Source organism: Panonychus citri, unplaced genomic scaffold, assembly GCF_014898815.1.
Source record: "Panonychus citri isolate SS breed McGregor unplaced genomic scaffold, ASM1489881v1 Contig00077, whole genome shotgun sequence".
In the NCBI taxonomy this organism is placed as follows: domain Eukaryota; kingdom Metazoa; phylum Arthropoda; class Arachnida; order Trombidiformes; family Tetranychidae; genus Panonychus; species Panonychus citri.
This window is the reverse complement of record NW_026515482.1, coordinates 2,113,004-2,132,982: the sequence shown is the minus strand read 5'-3', so window position 1 is coordinate 2,132,982 and position 19,979 is coordinate 2,113,004. Positions and strand designations below refer to the sequence as shown.

At 33.0% G+C, this 19,979-nt stretch overlaps 7 protein-coding genes across 7 annotated transcripts; 2 read left to right on the top strand and 5 right to left on the bottom strand.

Annotated features, from left to right (window-relative positions):
- Positions 1 to 1,270: 1,270 nt before the first annotated feature.
- On the bottom strand, positions 1,271 to 2,977 carry LOC128386870 (histidine-rich glycoprotein-like). The gene is made up of 4 exons (XM_053345975.1): positions 2,676 to 2,977; positions 2,144 to 2,245; positions 1,883 to 1,955; positions 1,271 to 1,530 (listed from the first exon to the last, which is right to left on the bottom strand). Exons 1-4 carry the CDS (start codon positions 2,835 to 2,837, stop codon positions 1,301 to 1,303), a joined length of 567 nt encoding a protein of 188 aa, XP_053201950.1. The 5' UTR covers positions 2,838 to 2,977; the 3' UTR covers positions 1,271 to 1,300.
- A 144-nt stretch (positions 2,978 to 3,121) lies between these two features.
- Positions 3,122 to 4,757, bottom strand: LOC128386868 (uncharacterized). Its single transcript, XM_053345973.1, has one exon. It carries the CDS (start codon positions 4,538 to 4,540, stop codon positions 3,887 to 3,889), a length of 654 nt encoding a protein of 217 aa, XP_053201948.1. The 5' UTR covers positions 4,541 to 4,757; the 3' UTR covers positions 3,122 to 3,886.
- A 102-nt stretch (positions 4,758 to 4,859) lies between these two features.
- Positions 4,860 to 6,127, top strand: LOC128386869 (DNA-directed RNA polymerases I, II, and III subunit RPABC1-like). The gene is made up of 6 exons (XM_053345974.1): positions 4,860 to 5,020; positions 5,127 to 5,215; positions 5,291 to 5,352; positions 5,438 to 5,658; positions 5,731 to 5,868; positions 5,945 to 6,127. Exons 1-6 carry the CDS (start codon positions 4,964 to 4,966, stop codon positions 6,008 to 6,010), a joined length of 633 nt encoding a protein of 210 aa, XP_053201949.1. The 5' UTR covers positions 4,860 to 4,963; the 3' UTR covers positions 6,011 to 6,127.
- A 1,068-nt stretch (positions 6,128 to 7,195) lies between these two features.
- Positions 7,196 to 8,148, bottom strand: LOC128386851 (venom protease-like). Its single transcript, XM_053345953.1, has 3 exons — positions 8,072 to 8,148; positions 7,588 to 8,000; positions 7,196 to 7,524 (listed from the first exon to the last, which is right to left on the bottom strand). Exons 1-3 carry the CDS (start codon positions 8,146 to 8,148, stop codon positions 7,196 to 7,198), a joined length of 819 nt encoding a protein of 272 aa, XP_053201928.1.
- Positions 8,149 to 8,297: 149 nt separating this feature from the next.
- On the top strand, positions 8,298 to 9,145 carry LOC128387033 (uncharacterized). Its single transcript, XM_053346169.1, has 2 exons — positions 8,298 to 8,373; positions 8,712 to 9,145. The coding sequence occupies exons 1-2, from the start codon at positions 8,298 to 8,300 to the stop codon at positions 9,143 to 9,145; spliced, it is 510 nt and encodes a 169-aa protein (XP_053202144.1).
- Positions 9,146 to 9,630: 485 nt separating this feature from the next.
- Positions 9,631 to 10,316, bottom strand: LOC128386836 (uncharacterized). Its single transcript, XM_053345932.1, has 2 exons — positions 10,140 to 10,316; positions 9,631 to 10,072 (listed from the first exon to the last, which is right to left on the bottom strand). Exons 1-2 carry the CDS (start codon positions 10,189 to 10,191, stop codon positions 9,804 to 9,806), a joined length of 321 nt encoding a protein of 106 aa, XP_053201907.1. The 5' UTR covers positions 10,192 to 10,316; the 3' UTR covers positions 9,631 to 9,803.
- Positions 10,317 to 10,676: 360 nt separating this feature from the next.
- LOC128386952 (uncharacterized) lies at positions 10,677 to 11,992 on the bottom strand. The gene is made up of 2 exons (XM_053346068.1): positions 11,555 to 11,992; positions 10,677 to 11,260 (listed from the first exon to the last, which is right to left on the bottom strand). Exons 1-2 carry the CDS (start codon positions 11,676 to 11,678, stop codon positions 10,692 to 10,694), a joined length of 693 nt encoding a protein of 230 aa, XP_053202043.1. The 5' UTR covers positions 11,679 to 11,992; the 3' UTR covers positions 10,677 to 10,691.
- Positions 11,993 to 19,979: the final 7,987 nt, after the last annotated feature.

Genomic DNA, 19,979 nt, shown 5'->3' with positions numbered 1-19,979 from the left:
CGGAAACTGATGCTGATCATTTAAAATCCATTGATTAGTTAGTATGCAGAAAAGCAATTGCTCTTATAACAGTTAATACAGATTCTCATTGAATTTGCAAAACTAAATTAGAAAATAAAATAAAATTGTAAACAAAGAAGCAAAACTTTTCCAATTTACAATTTAAATCTCACAACAATCAAAACTAATTGTTGTGGATCCACAAAAATCAATATGATAAACAATCTTGTACCTCCATTTACATTTTTTTGTTGATAAATAATCCGCAACAATCAACAACAACAAACCACAGGATCACCAACAATTAATATCTAACCAAATGATCAAGTTTTTTTGGTTTAATGATAAAATTTGGTTTCGATAATTACATTTAATTGTTCAATCCAAAATCATAGATTACAAGCCAAGCCTATGATTAACTTTTCTGATAATAATTAATAACTAAAGTACAATTAAAAGTAAGGCTTTTGAACTCGAATCATTGTTTCAAAAGAAGAAAACTTTTCTCGAACTCACTGGCTCATTAGAACTCGATAAATATCTCGAACATGAAAAAAAAAATCAAAAGTACAATTAGAAAACTATTTCCAAATCAACGATTAACTTTGGTCGCACTTGAAACAATTTAATCATCGATTGTATTAGTTGATTAAGTTTCCAAAATAATGATACCACAAGCAAGTGAAAACCTTTTACCACCTTAATTGTTAAATCACTTAACCACTTTTACCGTTAATCACAACCACAATTAATGGCTCCTTAATCATAATCAGTAACAACAATCAAGTTTAAACTGTCAAATTGATGATAAAGTTTTAGTTTCTCCACAAAAATTGTCATTTAAATTAATGTGATCCTTTTAAATTGTTGGTGATGATTGAATTTTAAATTTAGTTTCTTAATCCGTAATCAGCCTGACTACTGATTAGTGATTAAGATTTGTAAACACGCTGCCAATTTAATCTGACACTTTAAATAATAATATATATATATTAATATACACACAAGAATTAAATATAATGATAAATCAAATTGTTGGTTTTAAATTATATTAATTCAGGTAAAGATTTATATTCACCTTATTAGCTTTTTAAATCACTTTTAATCATCATCATCAACATCATCACCAACAATCAAGATAATTAACAGTTTTAGAGACAATAATTTGCTTTACCAATCAAAGTTAATCGTAATGATAACTGGATTTAAATTGTAGGTGGAAAATATCACAACAACTACAACTTTCATTTATAATTATAATTAGAGTTAATTGTTTGTCTTTTGAAAGTTGTTAATTTAATCACCAAAATGAATCCAATTGAAAATCTTTATCGTCACTGTCCAGTGTTGATGATAATTTAAATTGCTCCTTGCGGTGATGATTTAATTTCTGATTGTCATGATTAACTTGATGATAGGAGTGAATATGATGATAATTAGTATCTCCCTTATGCCGATGATTATGTCGATGATCGTGACGGCTTTTGGTCAGTACTTTTGACCGGTGTAAATGTTTATGTCGATGAGAAGCTGAAAAATTAACGAAAAATTGATTGTTAAAAGAATGAGAATGTTTCTTGTCTCAAACAATTAAGTTAATTGTTGATAATAGTTAATCAACTGATAGACAATATGGTTGATAAATCATTGTTAACGATTACAATGATTAAAGAAGATGATTTAATCACGATTTTTACAGTTAATCAATTGTTAACCTTGTGTCAAGTTGATTAAGTGAATTGATCATCAGGTAGACGTTTAAATCTTGCAATTGTTAAATTGTTCATCTTTAATTATTTACTCTTTTTCATCTTTACCTTTTCAATTAACTAATTAATTAACTACTGAATTAATTAATTGTATTTCTAATTGTTAAACTTACATTTGTGTAAATGTTTGTGTAAACTTTTTGATCGGTGTCGGTGTTGGTGGCCATGTTTATGATCGTGATTGTGCTAGAAAAGTTAATTAGTAACAATTAGTTAATTGTTTACAATTTAATCTTCAAAGTAAACTTTAATTATGAGGCTTTACTTTTTGGCCGAATCAATTTATCAATTAATTTGATTCTAATTGTTTGATTAGATTGTAAAAAGTTTCGCTTTTCACAATTTGCAAATTAGTTAATTGTTAATTAATTTACCTTGTGATTATTTTTATGACGATGATTGTGATGATGATGATGATAATGATCATGACGATGATGATGCCACAAATGAGTTATATGAACAGGTTCTGATTGAATCTAAATTGATTACAATTAAGGCAATTTAACAAATTGAGGAAATGATTTAACAAAAACAAACAGAAAGTCAACAATTTAGTTAATCATATTGTATTGATAATCTTAATCTAATTGTTATAGCTAAATTGTAGATCAATATCGTTAATGTTAATAACGACATCTAATTTAATTGTTAAATTGTTGATAAATTGCGGAAAATTAGGATTTACAAATTGATTTATACACAAACAATTAACTTAAATTACATTTACATGTATAAACTTTTTTTTTATTATAACTTGATATGGGAATAGATTGATTTAATTGTTGAAAACTAATTGAATAATCTAATAAGTTAACAATTGGTTAATCAATTGGGTAAATAATTTAGTTAATTGCTGATTTTCCGAAATGATTAGAAAGGATTAATTGAATTAATCAGTTTACTTACCAGAGCATTTGATTGATCAACATTTAATTGTTTGCCATCTAACGGAAAGTACCAGTGATTAGCGAAACAATTAACTAAACATTGTCCAACAATTAAGATCACAATTGATAAATCACAGTTTGAGTAGTTCATTGTTACTGATTTTAAACAGTTAATTGTCATCCATTCAAGTTAATTGTTCAAAATGAGAAATGTTTACAATCTCAAAGCCTTTTAATAAACTTTTAATTAAATAATTTATTCAGAAATTTAATTTCTTTTGACTTAATTGTTGTTTGAATATTTCATTTATGAATTGATTAACTTGTTTAATTTTTTTTTTCTCGTAGTAATTAAGGTCAATTGATGAGAAATCAATTGATTAGGTTGATTGATGAGTTAAGAGAAAGTTGTAAAGGTTAAGGTTAATTGTGATTAAGTTTGATTGTCGATTAATTTTGTGTAAATAACTTTTCAACCGGATAGATTTAATTTGCACTCCCATGAATAATTAAGTTAAAATTGAACAATTAACACTAATCAATTGGAAATATTCATTCATGATTAGCTGATCATCAATGTTCAATTGTATTATTATTATTACATGTAATACTTTAAACTGATAGGGCAATGAATGAATATAATAATAATAAGATTAATATTGATTAGATGAAATTTAAATGATGATACATCATTATTATCATCAAGTTAATTGTGATTTGATTTACAATTTTTCAACATGATTGGTGAGGCTTCTTGTTTTTTGTTTGTTTGCTGCATTACTTGAATATTGTAAGTCATCTTGAATTGTTTGATTGATTGATTGAAGGAAAATCTTTGCGATGATTAAGTTGATTCATAAGAAAATGATAATTTCATGGTGAGGTGAATGAAACCAAGATTAAAGAGGTAAAATTAGTGATTCAATTAGATCGCTTGTCCAAATAAACAACCATCACAATAATCATGGAGAAAGTGAATTTATGAACAATCAGGTTCAGAATTTTCTTCTTGAATAAATTAACATTGAAATGGAATTTTAAGAATCAGGGTGGAAAATTTATCATGGTGAGAGTTATAATTGTTCCTTTCTTTAGAAGAACGAGAAAGAAAGTCCAATCTTATGAATCTATCATGAAATCCATCGGGAAAACGAATCAATTATTTCCATGAATTAAAGACTAGAAGACATTTAAGTGTATGGAATTCTCTGGGTAGATTCGTGGGTGTATTCACATAACCCTGATGAAGAAGTAAAGTTCAGCAATGGCGATGATTGAAGTGACAATAATGGCGACCAGAATTTGGACATTGATGTTAGGCTGTGGAAGTGAATATTCAACCGCTTTGTAAACGAAAAAGAATGAACAAAAAACGACCATAACTCCATTGATTAAGGCGGTGATTAGAGTTTTAATTTGTCTCACTTCGTTGATTGAATTAGCTGAGGCCTGATTTTGCTTTGAATTTGAAGGTACCAGGTTAATACCATCGGTCATCGCTTTATACTCTTTAGCTGCGGCTTCACACTTTAATCGAGCCAATCGAGCCTTCAATTCTGGTGCTTTATTGTTCTTTGGGATGATTGTATTTGTTTCCTCCAATAGTTGATAGAAAAACAGTTGATATGTTGAATCTAAATGTTGTAAACATTTATGTATCTCGGTAAGATCATCATAAGAAACCATTTGCTTATTTCCTTCCTCTTGGTCCATAATTGTTTTCAATTTATCCAAAGCTAAATCTTTATTTTCATCATCACAATCATCGTGATCATCCTGTTTATCCAAACATTTTGATATAATTTTACGAATTTTACCATTTAAACGATATTGACATTCTCTGGGATCCAATTGTTTATCAGATAATTCACTTAATTTAACCATGATGAGAGAAAAAGAGAAGAAAATTATTCCAATTGTTTCTTATTACAGAAAGAAAACACCAAAAATCTTCTCGTTGGTAGACACAAACAAATTAAAAGAGAATAAAAAGAAAACCGATTTGGAGAACAATCTCAAAATCGTTCAACAGAGAATCAATTAAATACCACTGATGAACATTAGAATAGAATCAAAAGTTAACAAGAACAATTAAAAAAAGAAAGAAATTAAGACAAATTGTTGTTGATTGAATTTCTAAAACAAAATCTTCTAGAAACTCAGAGATCTTTTTGTAGAAATCACGTGACACTCATCAGCTGTTTTCTTTTCTCTTCTTGTATCAAACGTGGTAACAATTCTCATCTCTTTCTTGATTGTTTTCTGTTTATTTGTCGATTAATTTTTAATTACTAATCTAATTTCGATATGGATGACGAAGCTGATACATATAAACTATGGAGGATTCGTAAAACAATCATGCAGGTAAGTAAACGAGATTGAAACATTCGTTTTTCCAATTCAATTTAATTTTGTTCTTTTCTAATCCCTCCATTTTGTTTTTGTTTTATTCTTTCTTTTGTTTTTTTAGCTTTGCCATGATAGAGGTTATCTTGTTACTCAAGACGAACTTGACCAAACATTGGAGCAATTTAAAGAGCAATTCGGGGATCGTCCAAGGTAGAATATGTTTTATTTTCTATTCTATTTGTGAATTGATTTCTAATTTGTATTTTCTTTTGTGCTTGTGTTTAGTGAAAGACATCCAGCCAGAAGTGATTTAATTGTACTGGTTGCTCACAATGACGATCCTACTGGTAAGTATCCAGTGAATTGTTTTCTATAATTTGTCAATCTTTTTGGTTACAATTTTCAATTTGTTCTCTTTATTTTCATGCATAGATCAAATGTTCGTATTTTTCCCCGATGAACCTAAAATTGGTATCAAGACGGTAAAAAATTATTGCCAACGGATGCAAGAGGAAAACATTTCCAGAGCAATTATTGTTGTCCAAATGGGAATGACACCAAGTGCTAAACAAGCTTTATCAGACATGGCACCTAAATATATCTTGGAACAATTCTTGGAATCGGAATTACTAATAAATATCACTGAACATGAAGTATGTTTTGTAGGGTTCAAATATCTCTTTCATCTCGAAAATAACATAATTCTTGTTTTCTTTTTTTTTCAGTTGGTACCTGAGCACGTTGTCTTGACACCCGAAGAGAAATCTGAGCTTTTGACAAATTACAAACTGAAAGAAAATCAACTTATGAGGATTCAAGCCAGTGATCCAGTCGCCCGTTATTATGGACTCAAACGAGGACAGGTAATAACAACTTATTCCCGTCAACATTTAAGTGAATCCATATTTACCCAATTGTTTATCTTCTTTGTGCTTTTAGGTTGTCAAAATTAACAGGCCCAGTGAAACTGCGGGAAGATACATCTCATATCGCTTAGTTGTGTGAATTTTTGTCCATTCTGTCATCATCATTCCCTATCCCGTCATCTATATTTTTATGTCACAATTAAATAATTCTGGTTCCATCAATTCGTGAATTAAAAAAGGAAAGTCAATCAAAAAACGATTATACGATTGCCGATAAGTCTATGCGGTGTAAAGAAAAGTAAACTAATAGGATTTTGAGGTAGTTCTAATAGAGAAAATTTTGATTACATGTGATTAGTCCTAATGTAGGAAAATTAAATACACTCATTGGTAATTTTAAATCAATGAAGAAGAGTCCAAATGGTCAACACTTCGAGAACAAGCAATCCAAAGCCAATTTTAGCCTTTTTTTCAAGACCACGAGCGGAATCAAGACTTGGATTAGTTATTTGGATTCTTCTAACACTTGAAGCTTCTTGTTGAGTTTTTCACCGAGATCAATGTTTTTGTCGCCATTTGTAATAGTTGGTCTTTCATTGCAAAAGAAAAAGGCTGTGAAATTGTCATGATGCTGTGAACAAACATCAATTTATTCCATTAGTTTGGCTCGACGTGCATCCATTTGAAGATTGTACAGAATTATGGCCTTACGAAGTTCAGATTTTGAGATGGGCGAACAAGAGAAACATTTTGATTGGAGATAAAATAGAGAAATACAAACGATCAAGTTCAATGTTAAGAAAACTGTTGGAACATGTGATCTCATATACTTGTACCCAAAGAGTAATAACATAATACAGCCTCGAAAATTGAGATAGACTACACTTTTAGATGTAGATGCGCAATTTATTTTCAATTTAAATTCATTACTAAATTGATAAGATACCACTTCTATGTGTATCTCCATTTAAGAGTGTAGTCGATCTTAATTTTCGAGGCTATATAAACATATCCCAAAACTGCACTTGTTTCAATGATTATGAATGTAATAATTATGCACTGATTGTCTTTCTTTAAGATTCACTGTGAGAAACTATTCTGTGTCTCTTTCTTTTTGATTTTCTAGTTGTATCTACTTTGATACAGTTATCATTCTTAGTAATTGATCGAATCTAAATTGTTGATATAAATTTGAAATCACTCAGGATAAATAATATACCGAAAGTTTATTACTTTCTCTCATTTGGAATACATTTAGCTAACGTTAGATTTTCCAAGTGATTCTCAATACAATCGGAAAAGACTAAATAATGTATTCGCTCTGTTAATCCTTCCAGCAAGCGTTTGGAGCGATACTTTTGATGGTATCTTGATAGCGCAAGACTCGAGTGTAAAGACCAGCGGTGTCGTCACTTGTACCACATTCTGTCCATGAGCCAGAAACAACACCCATAAGATAATTGAGACCGGTAGCATTTTTGAACATAAGAGGTCCACCAGAATCACCAGAACAAGTGTCACCCTTTGTTTGCTTGTTGATGGCACACATGAGAGTATCACGAACCTTGGGAGTTCGCATTCGGCCCTTCATAGATTGAGGTAAACCATTTTGGTTCATTATGTAATCAGTCTTGATATCGTTACATTGGTCAGCTAAAATCATTCAAGGTAGAAAACGTTATTTTACAGATCAAAGATTAACTATTGTCAACTTACGGGTCAAGTAATCAACGTCGACTTCCAAAAGATTGTCACTTGAGGGAGAATAATAAGTTGTGGCTCCCCACCCTGCAACTGTGAGTTTTATCAATTCATTTTCGCTGTTGGGTAAACAGACCGGTGCGATTTGCTGAGTGAAGTTAACGGGCTCGGAAAGAGTCAAGATTGCGAAATCGTTGGAAAGATCTTGTGGATTGAAGTCCGGATCAACCCAGATCTCTGAGACGGTAGTGGCTTTAGTTTTCTCCGAGACAGACTTGACTCTACCAAGGAAAACATCAATAGCTGAGGGTTCGAAGACTAATCCATTCTTACCGACGAGACAATTAGCAGCGGTGATTACATGTCGTTCATCGATCAAAGAACCACTACATTGAGGGAATGGTCTATAACTGCTTTTGGAATATAATCTGAAAAGATTAATTCATTGTTATTGATGACCATGGCAAAGAAAATGTAATGAGAGCAATGAAAAACTCACCGAATGTATGCTAACCAAGGGTATTTGTGAGCTCGAACTTCTTTCCCTCTGAAGATTCGACTTGCTGCACCTTCCATGACCGATGTTATGCACCTGGTCCTTTCAAATTCAAATCGAAATCAGGTCAACGCTAATTCAATCAATTTATACCAACGAGAAGATTTTTGGTGTTTTCTTTCTGTAATAAGAAACAATTGGAATAATTTTCTTCTCTTTTTCTCTCATCATGGTTAAATTAAGTGAATTATCTGATAAACAATTGGATCCCAGAGAATGTCAATATCGTTTAAATGGTAAAATTCGTAAAATTACATATATCAAAATATTGTATATCAAAATGTTTGGATAAACAGGATGATCACGATGATTGTGATGTTGAAAATTCTCCGAATTCTGGTCATTAATGTCACTTCTAGAATCGCTCGACTTTATTTCATAGCCCAAATTCAATACCTTAAAATATCTCTTGTTCCGATAATGATTATCCTTTCACATGAATAAGTTACTCTTTGCATTAAACGGGTACAGACAAAGACAATTTCCATGAAAGTTTTCATCAATCTAATAATTGAATTGCTAAGCATTTCATCGGATGTGGAGAAAAATATTAATTGAGTTTGATTGGCATCATCATATAAAGATACACATAATAAAGATTTAGCTTTGGATAAATTGAAAACAATTATGGACCAAGAGGAAGGAAATAAGCAAATGGTTTCTTATGATGATCTTACCGAGATACATAAATGTTTACAACATTTAGATTCAACATATCAACTGTTTTTCTATCAACTATTGGAGGAAACAAATACAATCATCCCAAAGAACAATAAAGCACCAGAATTGAAGGCTCGATTGGCTCGATTAAAGTGTGAAGCTGCAGCTAAAGAGTATAAAGCGATGACCGATGGTATTAACCTGGTACCTTCAAATTCAAAGCAAAATCAGGCCTCAGCTAATTCAATCAACGAAGTGAGACAAATTAAAACTCTAATCACCGCCTTAATCAATGGAGTTATGGTCGTTTTTTGTTCATTCTTTTTCGTTTACAAAGCAGTTAATACCGTTGATTGACAATTAGTCATTTTAAAAACGCGAAACAAAATTAATAGCACGTCTGTTGATGTTTTATCAATTGAAGTTAATTAATCAAGTTTGAGAGAGAGTCTAATTGAATGCATGAAGATGAGGATAACTGTGAAAAGGAGATGATTAGATGTAAAATCACATAGATTATCATGTTATCAGTATCATTGATAATGATTAAGGATCTTAGTTCCTGTTCACATATGCAACCAAAGACTTTGAGTTTGCAACCCTTTTTAAATCATGCACGCAGTTGATGATAATCAGGAGAAGATAACAGTTGCTAGCTAGTCAGATAACCATTTCAATAGATAACATAGTTAAAATGACAGGACACTTCTTATAATCATATTTCTCGATTGCATCGCGATGCAGCGTCATTGAGTTATTATACTTACAAACCAAGATGAACACGTGTACTTTGTATGGTGGAATAGATGGCAAAAAGAGAAATGTCAATTTATGTTGGAAGCTCAGTTTATTGAAATTTTCAGTTAGGTTTCAGGGGTTTTTTACTCAGTTAGTCAGTCGTGTACATTTTTTTACCTTGTAAGACATTTTCGAAAAATGATTTTTCGAAATAATCGTGAAATTAAAATCAATTAATTAAATTTGTCTTGATACTAAATTGATTCTTGATTCTTGATTAAGCTTTAGTTTGAACTTTTCCTAGTGTTTTAGCTCTACCTGTGAAAGCTTGGGCTTCAGCTTGTCTTCTCGCTTGAGCTTCGGCTAAGGCATCAGCTCGGGCTTGTTCTTGAAACAATTGTTGCTGATTGTGAAATGAGTTTTGACCATAAGCGCCATCAGAATATAGATCAAAATATCCTGGTCCACCAGTCAGACTACTAAATCCACCGTCAACTGCCCCAAATTCAGATTCACCATAGAAACCGCCACTGAATCGTGGGTAAGCTGCAAGAAAGCATAGAGTTAGTACGATCGATTAAACTTGAAAACTCACCAAAGTTTTCTTGCTTACCTGAGGCCATGAAAGCGCAAGAGAGGAAACAAGTCACAATGAAAACTTTCATTTTAATTTTTTACTTTCTCAAATACTACTCTTCGTATTAAAAGCAAATGATATTTTGATACTGTACAGAAACTGATTCGTTTATATATAAAATAAATATTCACAGGTGATTCATGTGTGAAAATTTAATCTCATCTCTAATGATTACACTTGGAACCTTCGATTACTTTTCGTGAAACAAATAACTTATATGCGACTTACAGTTAAACAAAACTGACATTAAATTATGACGAATTCATTATAAAACCATCATGTGAAACTATTTGTCATGGAGAAAGTGACAGATGAATTGGTAATTATGGATAAACAATATTGCTTAAACAATTGAAAAGCAATAGCAACATTTCAATTTGATTTCACATTAAAATTAACATGAAAATAATCAAGTGATGATGCCAATCAAACTCAATTAATATTTTTCCCCGCTTCCGATGAAATGCTTAGCAATTCAATTATTAGATTGATGAGAACTTTCATGGAAATTGTCTTTGTCAATGAATATCAGCACCTGTTTGATAAAAACATTAACTTATTCATGTAAAAAAAGATAATCATTAGCGGAACAAGAGATATCTTAAGGTATTGAAGTTGGGCTATGCAATAAAGATCAACGATTACAATAATAGCGACCAGAATTTGGGTATTGATGTTAGGCTGTGGAAGTGAATATTCAACCGCTTTGTAAACGAAAAAGAATGAACAAAAAACGACCATAACTCCATTGATTAAGGCGGTGATTAGAGTTTTAATTTGTCTCACTTCGTTGATTGAATTAGCTGAGGCCTGATTTTGCTTTGAATTTGAAGGTACCAGGTTAATACCATCGGTCATCGCTTTATACTCTTTAGCTGCGGCTTCACACTTTAATCGAGCCAATCGAGCCTTTAATTCTGGTGCTTTATTGTTCTTTGGGATGATTGTATTTGTTTCCTCCAATAGTTGATAGAAAAACAGTTGATATGTTGAATCTAAATGTTGTAAACATTTATGTATCTCGGTAAGATCATCATAAGAAACCATTTGCTTATTTCCTTCCTCTTGGTCCATAATTGTTTTCAATTTATCCAAAGCTAAATCTTTATTATGTGTATCTTTATATGTGATGATGCCAATCAAACTCAATTAATATTTTTCTCCACATCCGATGAAATGCTTAGCAATTCAATTATTAGATTGATGAAAACTTTCATGGAAATTGTCTTTGTCTGTACCCGTTTAATGCAAAGAGTAACTTATTCATGTGAAAGGATAATCATTATCGGAACAAGAGATATTTTAAGGTATTGAATTTGGGCTATGAAATAAAGTCGAGCGATTCTAGAAGTGACATTAATGACCAGAATTCGGAGAATTTTCAACATCACAATCATCGTGATCATCCTGTTTATCCAAACATTTTGATATAATTTTACGAATTTTACCATTTAAACGATATTGACATTCTCTGGGATCCAATTGTTTATCAGATAATTCACTTAATTTAACCATGATGAGAGAAAAAGAGAAGAAAATTATTCCAATTGTTTCTTATTACAGAAAGAAAACACCAAAAATCTTCTCGTTGGTAGACACAAACAAATTAAAAGAGAATAAAAAGAAAACCGATTTGGAGAACAATCTCAAAATCGTTCAACAGAGAATCAATTAAATACCACTGATGAACATTAGAATAGAATCAAAAGTTAACAAGAACAATTAAAAAAAGAAAGAAATTAAGACAAATTGTTGTTGATTGAATTTCTAAAACAAAATCTTCTAGAAACTCAGAGATCTTTTTGTAGAAATCACGTGACACTCATCAGCTGTTTTCTTTTCTCTTCTTGTTAGAGCTGTTCCGATCTCAGATTTTCAGTTGATCGATCGATCCGATCAATTTTCGCTAATAAATCGATCAATTTCGATTTTTCTAATTCAAATTTCGCGGTCGAAAAAGGCTGAAAATTTTCTCTTTCTTTCGTATACTGTCTGTTTTAACTGTCTAATTTCTTAATTAAGTAAGGTTCCTCTGTTTATGGTGATTAATCTATTTATTTTATTCTTCATCTTCTAACCTTCCTATTACTCTGTATTTTCTGTTCAGTCGGATCCATGAAAAGTTAAAGAACTGAATTTTTAGAAGACTGAATTTTTGAGACTGAATTTCTAGAAGACTGTATTTATAGAAGACTGAATTTATAGAAGACTGTATTCCAAAGCGGTTGAATAAAAATGTGACCGCTGAGGGCAACACTCGAGGTTGCCCAGTCACATTGACGACCGTAAGGGTCTTACGAATCTATTAAGTAAAATTTATTAATCAGTGTAAGGGTATTAGCCATCACACTTTGTAATATATTAACTTTCCCCCATTACCTTATCTACCCACGTGACCATTGTTAAATCACCTTCAATGTTAACCCTCAATTAAGATATAAATAGCCATTCAATTGTCCTTCAAGTTAGTTGTTGTTAATCAGTCAATTGTTTAATTACTCTCTCTACATTTTCTAAAGTTGTTCAACCTCTGTTAACCTCTATTTTTCCCCACCTTAATTCACAAATTACCGTTTAATTACTAACCTCAACAAAACAATTTAAATAAAGTGTTAAGTAAAACCTTCACTTTAGTATTAGTTTCTCAGGATCCCTTAGTATGGGTTGCTTGCTTGCAAATATACTTATCAAATTGGTGGAGATGCCTCTGCTGATCTAAAGTGAAAGTTTCTCTTCATTAGGCCTACAAGAATCTTCAAAGAAACACCTATAAGTGAGCTTCGGTTTACCCAAAAAGCTCAACTTCTGTTTCGATTCCGACACTTTTAAGTCTGTTGTGTTAGAGGAACAAGGTCCTTGTTCCCTAACACTCAACCTTCAATTGTTTTCGGTGGTAACACCTATAACTGTGTAAAGTGAATAGTGAAAAGTGGATAAAATATCCAAAAGGTTCATCATGTTTAGTGAAAACAACTACAGAAAATCACCGACAACTCATCCAAAATCATCAAAAGAAAACATCACCAGAAATGAACTGATTGGCATTGCCATCGAGTGGGGTATAAATAACCCAACACAAAATCCGATGATAAACTGCAAAGGAAATCTGGGAAGCCAGGTTATCCAGAAAATGTTTGATGGAGAAGAAATTTCTCCTGAATTTGGAATCGACTCTAAACGAGAGTTTCCAGTGAAATGGATGGACGGGATCGAGTTAAGGAAAATTGGCCTTGATTTCGAGTCGCTCCTAACCTCATCAGAAATAAAATTTACCAAATTGAGCGTTTTAAAGCGTATACCAAGAAACAGATCGAAGAGGATCTGGATCTCCCTACAGTAGCCACATTGTTGGTTAATAAATATTCAGCGATGGAATCAACCATGCTGAATAATCTAGAGAGGCTCAACCTTCAAGAAAAAGAAAAGGTAATGAGTTTTGCTCAACAACAAGCCCTTAAACGAATTGATAGGAAACGATGGCCGAACAAAGAGAAGCAATCGTTTACCGATTTTATCAAGTCTTTGGAGTGGGATCTAAGGACCTTAGACCCCTCAAAGGGCTCATGGATAGAGCACACGACCGTGCTTCTTGAAAATGAGGCAAGAGAATTTGCCGAACAATTAAATTTATCTTCACCCTTCATTCAATACGACGAGTGGAAGGAAAAATTAATCAATTCAACAATCACATCAAGTGAAAAAGCTGATGCGATCTACAACACCGTACAGAAAGGTATGATACACGTTACGATCCGAGAGACTTCCGAAAATTGAAACTTCCTGAAAATTGTATATCCTGAGGCCTCAAGTAAAACCTTAGCCCTCTTAATGTTATCTTCCTTACCCTATTATCTTCAAAATGAAATAATTCCCGAGATTATCAATCTCGATATTGAAACAATTAAGGCCAAAGTGATTGGTCATTGGCAAAGAAATAAAGCCAAAATGGAAAGTAAAAGGTTACGACCCTCACAAGGTCAAGAAAATTCAAATTCAGGTTGGAGGTCAAATGGTAAATCACCTTCACCCTCACCTTCATCATCATCTAATCCTAAACCCAAATGTAATCACTGCAAGTCCTCAACTCATTCAGAAGAAGATTGTTGGACTAAGTATCCCGATAAAAGACCAAAAAGAGACCAAAATTCTGTCGCTAATAAGGCTAACAACGTGGAAGTTGAGGAGCAACTTAGTGATGGAAGCGTTAATACAACGCGATTAATAGCTAATAAAAATAAAAATGGTTCCTCGGAAAAAGTCCGTCACCCAATGATCACCTTTAAAATTAATAACATCCAAATTGAGGGAATGTTTGATACCGGAGCATGTACCTCCCTGATAAGCAAGGACCTTGCCGTCAGGTTGGACTTGCTCGCGTATCCCTACAACCTCAAGTTCCAGTCTGCTAATCAAAATATTATCAACTGTAATTGGTTTGTTCCGTTAAAGGTTTACAATGGAGATGAACCTAAGCTTTTAACCGCCTATGTGATAGATGGTCTATCGAACGATATTTTACTTGGTGAGAACATCATCAAGGCGACACATTTGGTAATTGTCGCAATGGTTTAAATAAGCCTTATTCATTGAGACATGGTAGTCTCGATAAAGCTTATAAATTGAAAATTGAAATTCCTAATTTAAATGAAATTGAATTGCTGCTTCAAACATGGTACAACACCAATTATGATCTGAGTAAATTGGTGAGGTTGGGTCAAAAGGACCTTTGGACCCGACCTCAAACTCATCCACCAGATCAATCATCATCTCATTCAACAACAAATTATTCACAAGTTCATCAACAGAGTGATAGTGAAAATAAACTTAATGATCATCAATCGATAAGTGAAAAAGTTAATCATTCAATCAATCAACAATCAAAAGCTAAACTATTACAAATTAACACATTGCGTGTTAATTACATCAACTTCTTCCGTGAACATTACGAAGATGATTCACCTTTACTCATCAATAGAATTGAAGAGTTTCAAGATACGATAATTGATCTTCCTGAAACAATCAACAATCTCGATCAGAGATTGTATCAACAAATTAATAAAGAGCTTAGTCAAGCTGAAAAACAACAAATTCATCAAGTCTTGTTAGAGGAAAAAGGATCTTTTTCCTCAAACAAGTTCGACCTCGGTTGTGTTCCGGCCGAATTCACCAAATTTAAAATCGACATTGGTAACAATGCGATTCCTAAGTGTCGACCCTTTCGTTCAAGTGAGAAAATGAGGAACGAAATGAGGAAAATAATCAACGAATTTAAAGAGCATGGAATTGTCGAAGATTCGGATGTTGGTGGTGGAGCCCCAGCGTTCGTAGTCCCTAAACCAAATGGTACCTGGCGAATGGTAACCTCTTACATTCAACTCAACAAATTAATTGCTAAAAGAAAATTCCCCATGCCCAATATCGATGACGCTATTAATCAGCTCAAAGGTAACAAATACTTCACTACATTAGATCTTGCTCAAGGTTACTATCAATTAGAAATTCCCGAAGAGGAAAGAGATAAAACAAGTTTCGTGACCGAAGATGGTTGCTACCGTTACAAGCGACTACCTATGGGTCTGGCCGATGCACCTTCTTACTTTCAAGAGGTAATCAACAAAGTTCTTGGAGAACTCAAATACACTTGCTGCTTTGGTTATTTCGATGACATTGTCATCTATGGTAAATCGATTGATCAACTCTGTGACAATATGAAAAAGGTCATTGGAGCTCTAAAAATTTTTGGTTTTAAAAATCGTATCGAAAAGCTTCAAGCTGGAGCAACGGAAATTGTCTGTTTAGGCCATTTGGTCTCTGGTAAGACAATCAAACCTGATCCAAAGAAGATCGAGAGGATCAAGGCCCTTGATCCTCCGACTTCTCAAAATCAAGTGAGATCGCACCTTGGTTTATTTAATTACTTTTCTCGTTTCATTGAAAATTATGCTAAAATCGCTGCACCTCTACAAGAATTAGTCAAAAATAAATACAAAGTTCTTCCGTTTTCAGTAAAAGGCGAACATTTAGAGAGCTGGAAAAAGCTCAAAGAATCATTAACAGAAAAATGTCTTTTAACTCATTTCTATCCTGAAAGAGAAACTGCAGTGCTTGTCGACGCTTCTGCTGTTGCAATTGGTGGTATATTAACCCAAAAAGACGAAGATGGAATATGGAACCCTGTTTACTTCTTCGGTTGTAAACTACAAAAATACATGTATAAATGGCATACGACTGAGAAAGAATGTGCTGCTGTCGTTCATGCTTGCAGAAAGTTCGCTCATTACCTGCGACACAAGAAATTCATCGTAAAAACTGATCATCACGCGTTATGTGAATTAAAGAAAACACAATTCAAAGTTCCAAGGATCATGAGATGGCAACATGATCTCTCGGAATTCGATTTTGAGATTCAATATCTGAAGGGAGAAAATCACCCTGCAGATTGTTTCTCTCGTTCAAATGAATGGGCTCATCGTCAAAAAGGTGAAATGGCAGATGACCATTTCGATCGATATTTAAACTACGTTAATTGTGATAAAGACGATGTCTTAATAGAAGATATGGATCTTCTCGAGGAGATGAGAATCATCGAAGACGAGACCCAAAAGGTCCTTTTAGGTCTCGTCCAAGAATTCGACTACCTCGACTACCAACAACGTCGAAATCTAATGGCTGTAATAAAACAACCCAAAGTTAATCAATCAACTGAGTCCGAATTAAAAAGAGAACAAGAAAAAGATTCAAGAGTTAAACTAATCAAAAACGAATTAGATTTAGGACGAATGAAAAAGGAATATGAATATCGAGAAGGTATTCTATTCAGGTTAAGAAAGGATGGATCTTCAAGATTTTACCTTCCCGATTCTTTAATCGACCCTGTGTTTCATCAATACCACGAAGCAATCGAAGCTGGTCATTTCGGTGTGAAACCGACTCTACAAAAAATTGAACAAGATTTCTGGTTCCCTGAGATGAAAAAGATCATCGAACAGAAAGTCGCTGCTTGTGAAAAATGTCAAATCTTTAAACCAAAGACGTTTAAAGAAGGTAAATGTAAAGGTATGAAAGTCGCTGACTTTCCAATGGAACGAATCCAAATCGACATGATTGGCCCGTTCACCCCATCAACAACTGGTAATACCGTAGTATTGGTCGCTGCTGATACTCTCACAAGATATGGAATGGCAAAACCTTTTAAAAAGGGAAATAGTAAGGACGTTATAAACTTTCTTGAATCAATAATCAATCAATTTGGAAGAATGAAAATTCTCCAATCAGATAATGGTAAAATTTTCACCTCAATAGAAATTAAGAGATTCGCTGAACTCAACCAAATCAAATTAATCAATTCTAGTCCTTATCATCCACAAACTAATGGGTTGGTGGAAAGGTTAAATCGAGAGATTAAAACCCGAATGGGAATGTACACTGAACGAGCATATGAATGGGATGCTCATCTACAAACTCTCATGTTCAGTTACAACAACTCAATTAAAAACGATATTGGAAAGTCACCTTTCCAACTCCTTTTCAATTATGAACCTCGATCAATCATCCATAATAGATTTCAGATCACCCCCTTGTATAACGAAAACGATATCATCCTAGCCCGAAAAGAAGCTAAATCAACTCTAGATGAGAAATCGCAACAGTCAGCTAATGAGAAAAATCTTAATCAAAAAGTTCCTAAATTACAACGAGGAGATTTGGCCAGAGTTAAGCCTGTGCCTTATACAACTGGACCTTCATTCATGAAAGAAAAATTCACTGGAAAGTATATTGTGTTAGATACTTTCGATTCAACTGCGAGACTAATCTGTGTATATACAAGAAAAATCAAAATGTTTAACTATGAAAGAATCAAGAAAATCATCGCACCTTTACCTAAATGTTATCACATCATTCTCAACAAATTTCCATCAATCAAATCAATTGAGAAAGAGGAGAAAGTTGAACAAGAGGAACAAGGACCTTGTTCCTCGAGTCAACAATCTACCTCAACACCAAATGAAAAGAAGGAAGAAATTCCTAAAGTGTTAAACTGGTGCGACAGTGAGACTGAAGTCGAAATTAGTGACGACGAAAGTGAAACAACTGTTGTGTTCAATGGTGATGAACCAGAGGAAAAAGGACCTTTTTCCTCAGGGGAATCACCACCACAACAAGAACAACAATTAACTGAATCAACTGAATCATCATCATCAACATTAAATCAACAATCAATTCCAATTGAAACAACAATTGAAACAATTCAACAAAATGAATCAAATCAACATGAAAGTGAAAGTGATCATCTTCATCATCAACAAATTACAACAAGTGAATCATCAGCTTCATCTAATGTTCCAGAAAAGAAAAGAACTTACAAAAGAAAAGAATATACAAAGAGTCATGGGATGGAAACTCGACAACGGAAGACATTTGATAGGGACAAGGACCTTGTCCCCAATCAAATATCCAAATCATCAAATTAATCACCAATTGATTCAAATATAAATTCTTTCTCTTCTCTTTCCTTTCCCTTCTCATATTAACATTTTCTATTCTTTTACATTTTAAAATTCTATTTAAAATTCACTTCAAAATTTCCATTAACACTTGAGATCGAATTGATCAACACAATTAGCTTTTGTTGATTGATTGTTCAAGGGGAAAAAGGACCTTTTTCCCCAAGAAACAATCAAAACAACCACAAAATTAATTAATTAATTAATTAAAACAATAATCAACTTGAAAAATCAAACAACTGTAATCAACAAGCGTTGAAAATCAAATGCGTTCAAACGCCCCCTCACAGCGTCAACTCGAGTTGTTACCATGACAACTCCCTCACATTGTTCTCGTTAATTAGGAAGCAAAGAAGTCGCCATTGTGTTTTTGACCCTTTAATTGAATGTTCTTTTGTTTTAAATTTTTACAATCTAATTATGTTCAACATTTTATTTGTTAATTGTTTTCCTTTACGATCAACTTGAGGAGGAACAAGGACCTTGTTCCACCTCTTGTTGATTCGGAAGAGGAAACAAGTGTTTCACCTTAGAACTCTAAAATTCAATTCACCTTTGAAATCTATTCCACCATTGGCAACAAGATTCACCAAACAACCTGATAAGAAATCAAATTGTGTGTAACTGTTTGACTTGTCAGGGAGAAAAGGACCTTTTCACCCTGACAAGCCAAGAAAGAAAACGATTGAAAATCAATCGAATACAAGATACAACAAATTCAAATTGAATTCAAAGAAAGCGAAACCAACTCAGTCAAGGAGACAAGGACCTTGTCACCAAGACTGAGCCAGTGAAGAGATTGAAATCTCCAAAAGAGTCGCCACAACAACTACAATATCATCGTAAAGAAAACTGTGAAACTTTGCCCACCGAGATTGGAAACCATAATTTCCAAAAGAAAAGAGTTAATCACTATAACCATCGTCTCATCGTTAACCACATCCAACTTCAAATTGACCCTTTTGGTTATCAAAGGTCACCTTGTCAGGGTAAAAAGGACCTTTTCTCCCTGACAAGGTGAAAGAAAAACAAAGAACTCAATTCAGTTCAGTTCAAGTTAATTCATCCTTAAGAATTGAATCACCACAAATTGAAAGTTTCACCTTTAAAAGAGACAAATAGTCGAGAGGAAAAAGGACCTTTTTCCTCAAGACAAAGTGAATTCTTTTTCCCGTGAATATCAAATTCAATTGATTGTATCTTCTTAATTGTAAGCAAAATCAAAATTTAACTAGAAATTGAACTAACAGGTCAACTAGCAATTAGATTTATAATTCAATCAATTTCAATTAGCCATAAAAGCTTCTTTCAG

Coding starts and splice junctions, on each gene's coding strand:
- LOC128386870 (XM_053345975.1), bottom strand. CDS start 2,837: ATGACAATTAACTGTTTAAAATCAGTAACAATGAACTACTCAAACTGT. Junction 2,246..2,675: donor TTGATCAATCAAATGCTCTG/GTAAGTAAACTG, acceptor TAATCAATTTAG/ATTCAATCAGAACCTGTTCA. Junction 1,956..2,143: donor GTCATAAAAATAATCACAAG/GTAAATTAATTA, acceptor TAACTTTTCTAG/CACAATCACGATCATAAACA.
- LOC128386868 (XM_053345973.1), bottom strand. CDS start 4,540: ATGGTTAAATTAAGTGAATTATCTGATAAACAATTGGATCCCAGAGAA.
- LOC128386869 (XM_053345974.1), top strand. CDS start 4,964: ATGGATGACGAAGCTGATACATATAAACTATGGAGGATTCGTAAAACA. Junction 5,353..5,437: donor TCACAATGACGATCCTACTG/GTAAGTATCCAG, acceptor TTTCATGCATAG/ATCAAATGTTCGTATTTTTC. Junction 5,869..5,944: donor ATGGACTCAAACGAGGACAG/GTAATAACAACT, acceptor TTGTGCTTTTAG/GTTGTCAAAATTAACAGGCC.
- LOC128386851 (XM_053345953.1), bottom strand. CDS start 8,148: ATGGAAGGTGCAGCAAGTCGAATCTTCAGAGGGAAAGAAGTTCGAGCT. Junction 8,001..8,071: donor CCTTGGTTAGCATACATTCG/GTGAGTTTTTCA, acceptor TAATCTTTTCAG/ATTATATTCCAAAAGCAGTT. Junction 7,525..7,587: donor CGACGTTGATTACTTGACCC/GTAAGTTGACAA, acceptor GAATGATTTTAG/CTGACCAATGTAACGATATC.
- LOC128387033 (XM_053346169.1), top strand. CDS start 8,298: ATGGTTAAATTAAGTGAATTATCTGATAAACAATTGGATCCCAGAGAA. Junction 8,374..8,711: donor TCGTTTAAATGGTAAAATTC/GTAAAATTACAT, acceptor CATCATATAAAG/ATACACATAATAAAGATTTA.
- LOC128386836 (XM_053345932.1), bottom strand. CDS start 10,191: ATGAAAGTTTTCATTGTGACTTGTTTCCTCTCTTGCGCTTTCATGGCC. Junction 10,073..10,139: donor TTGCGCTTTCATGGCCTCAG/GTAAGCAAGAAA, acceptor GCTTTCTTGCAG/CTTACCCACGATTCAGTGGC.
- LOC128386952 (XM_053346068.1), bottom strand. CDS start 11,678: ATGGTTAAATTAAGTGAATTATCTGATAAACAATTGGATCCCAGAGAA. Junction 11,261..11,554: donor ACAGGATGATCACGATGATT/GTGATGTTGAAA, acceptor ATAAAGATTTAG/CTTTGGATAAATTGAAAACA.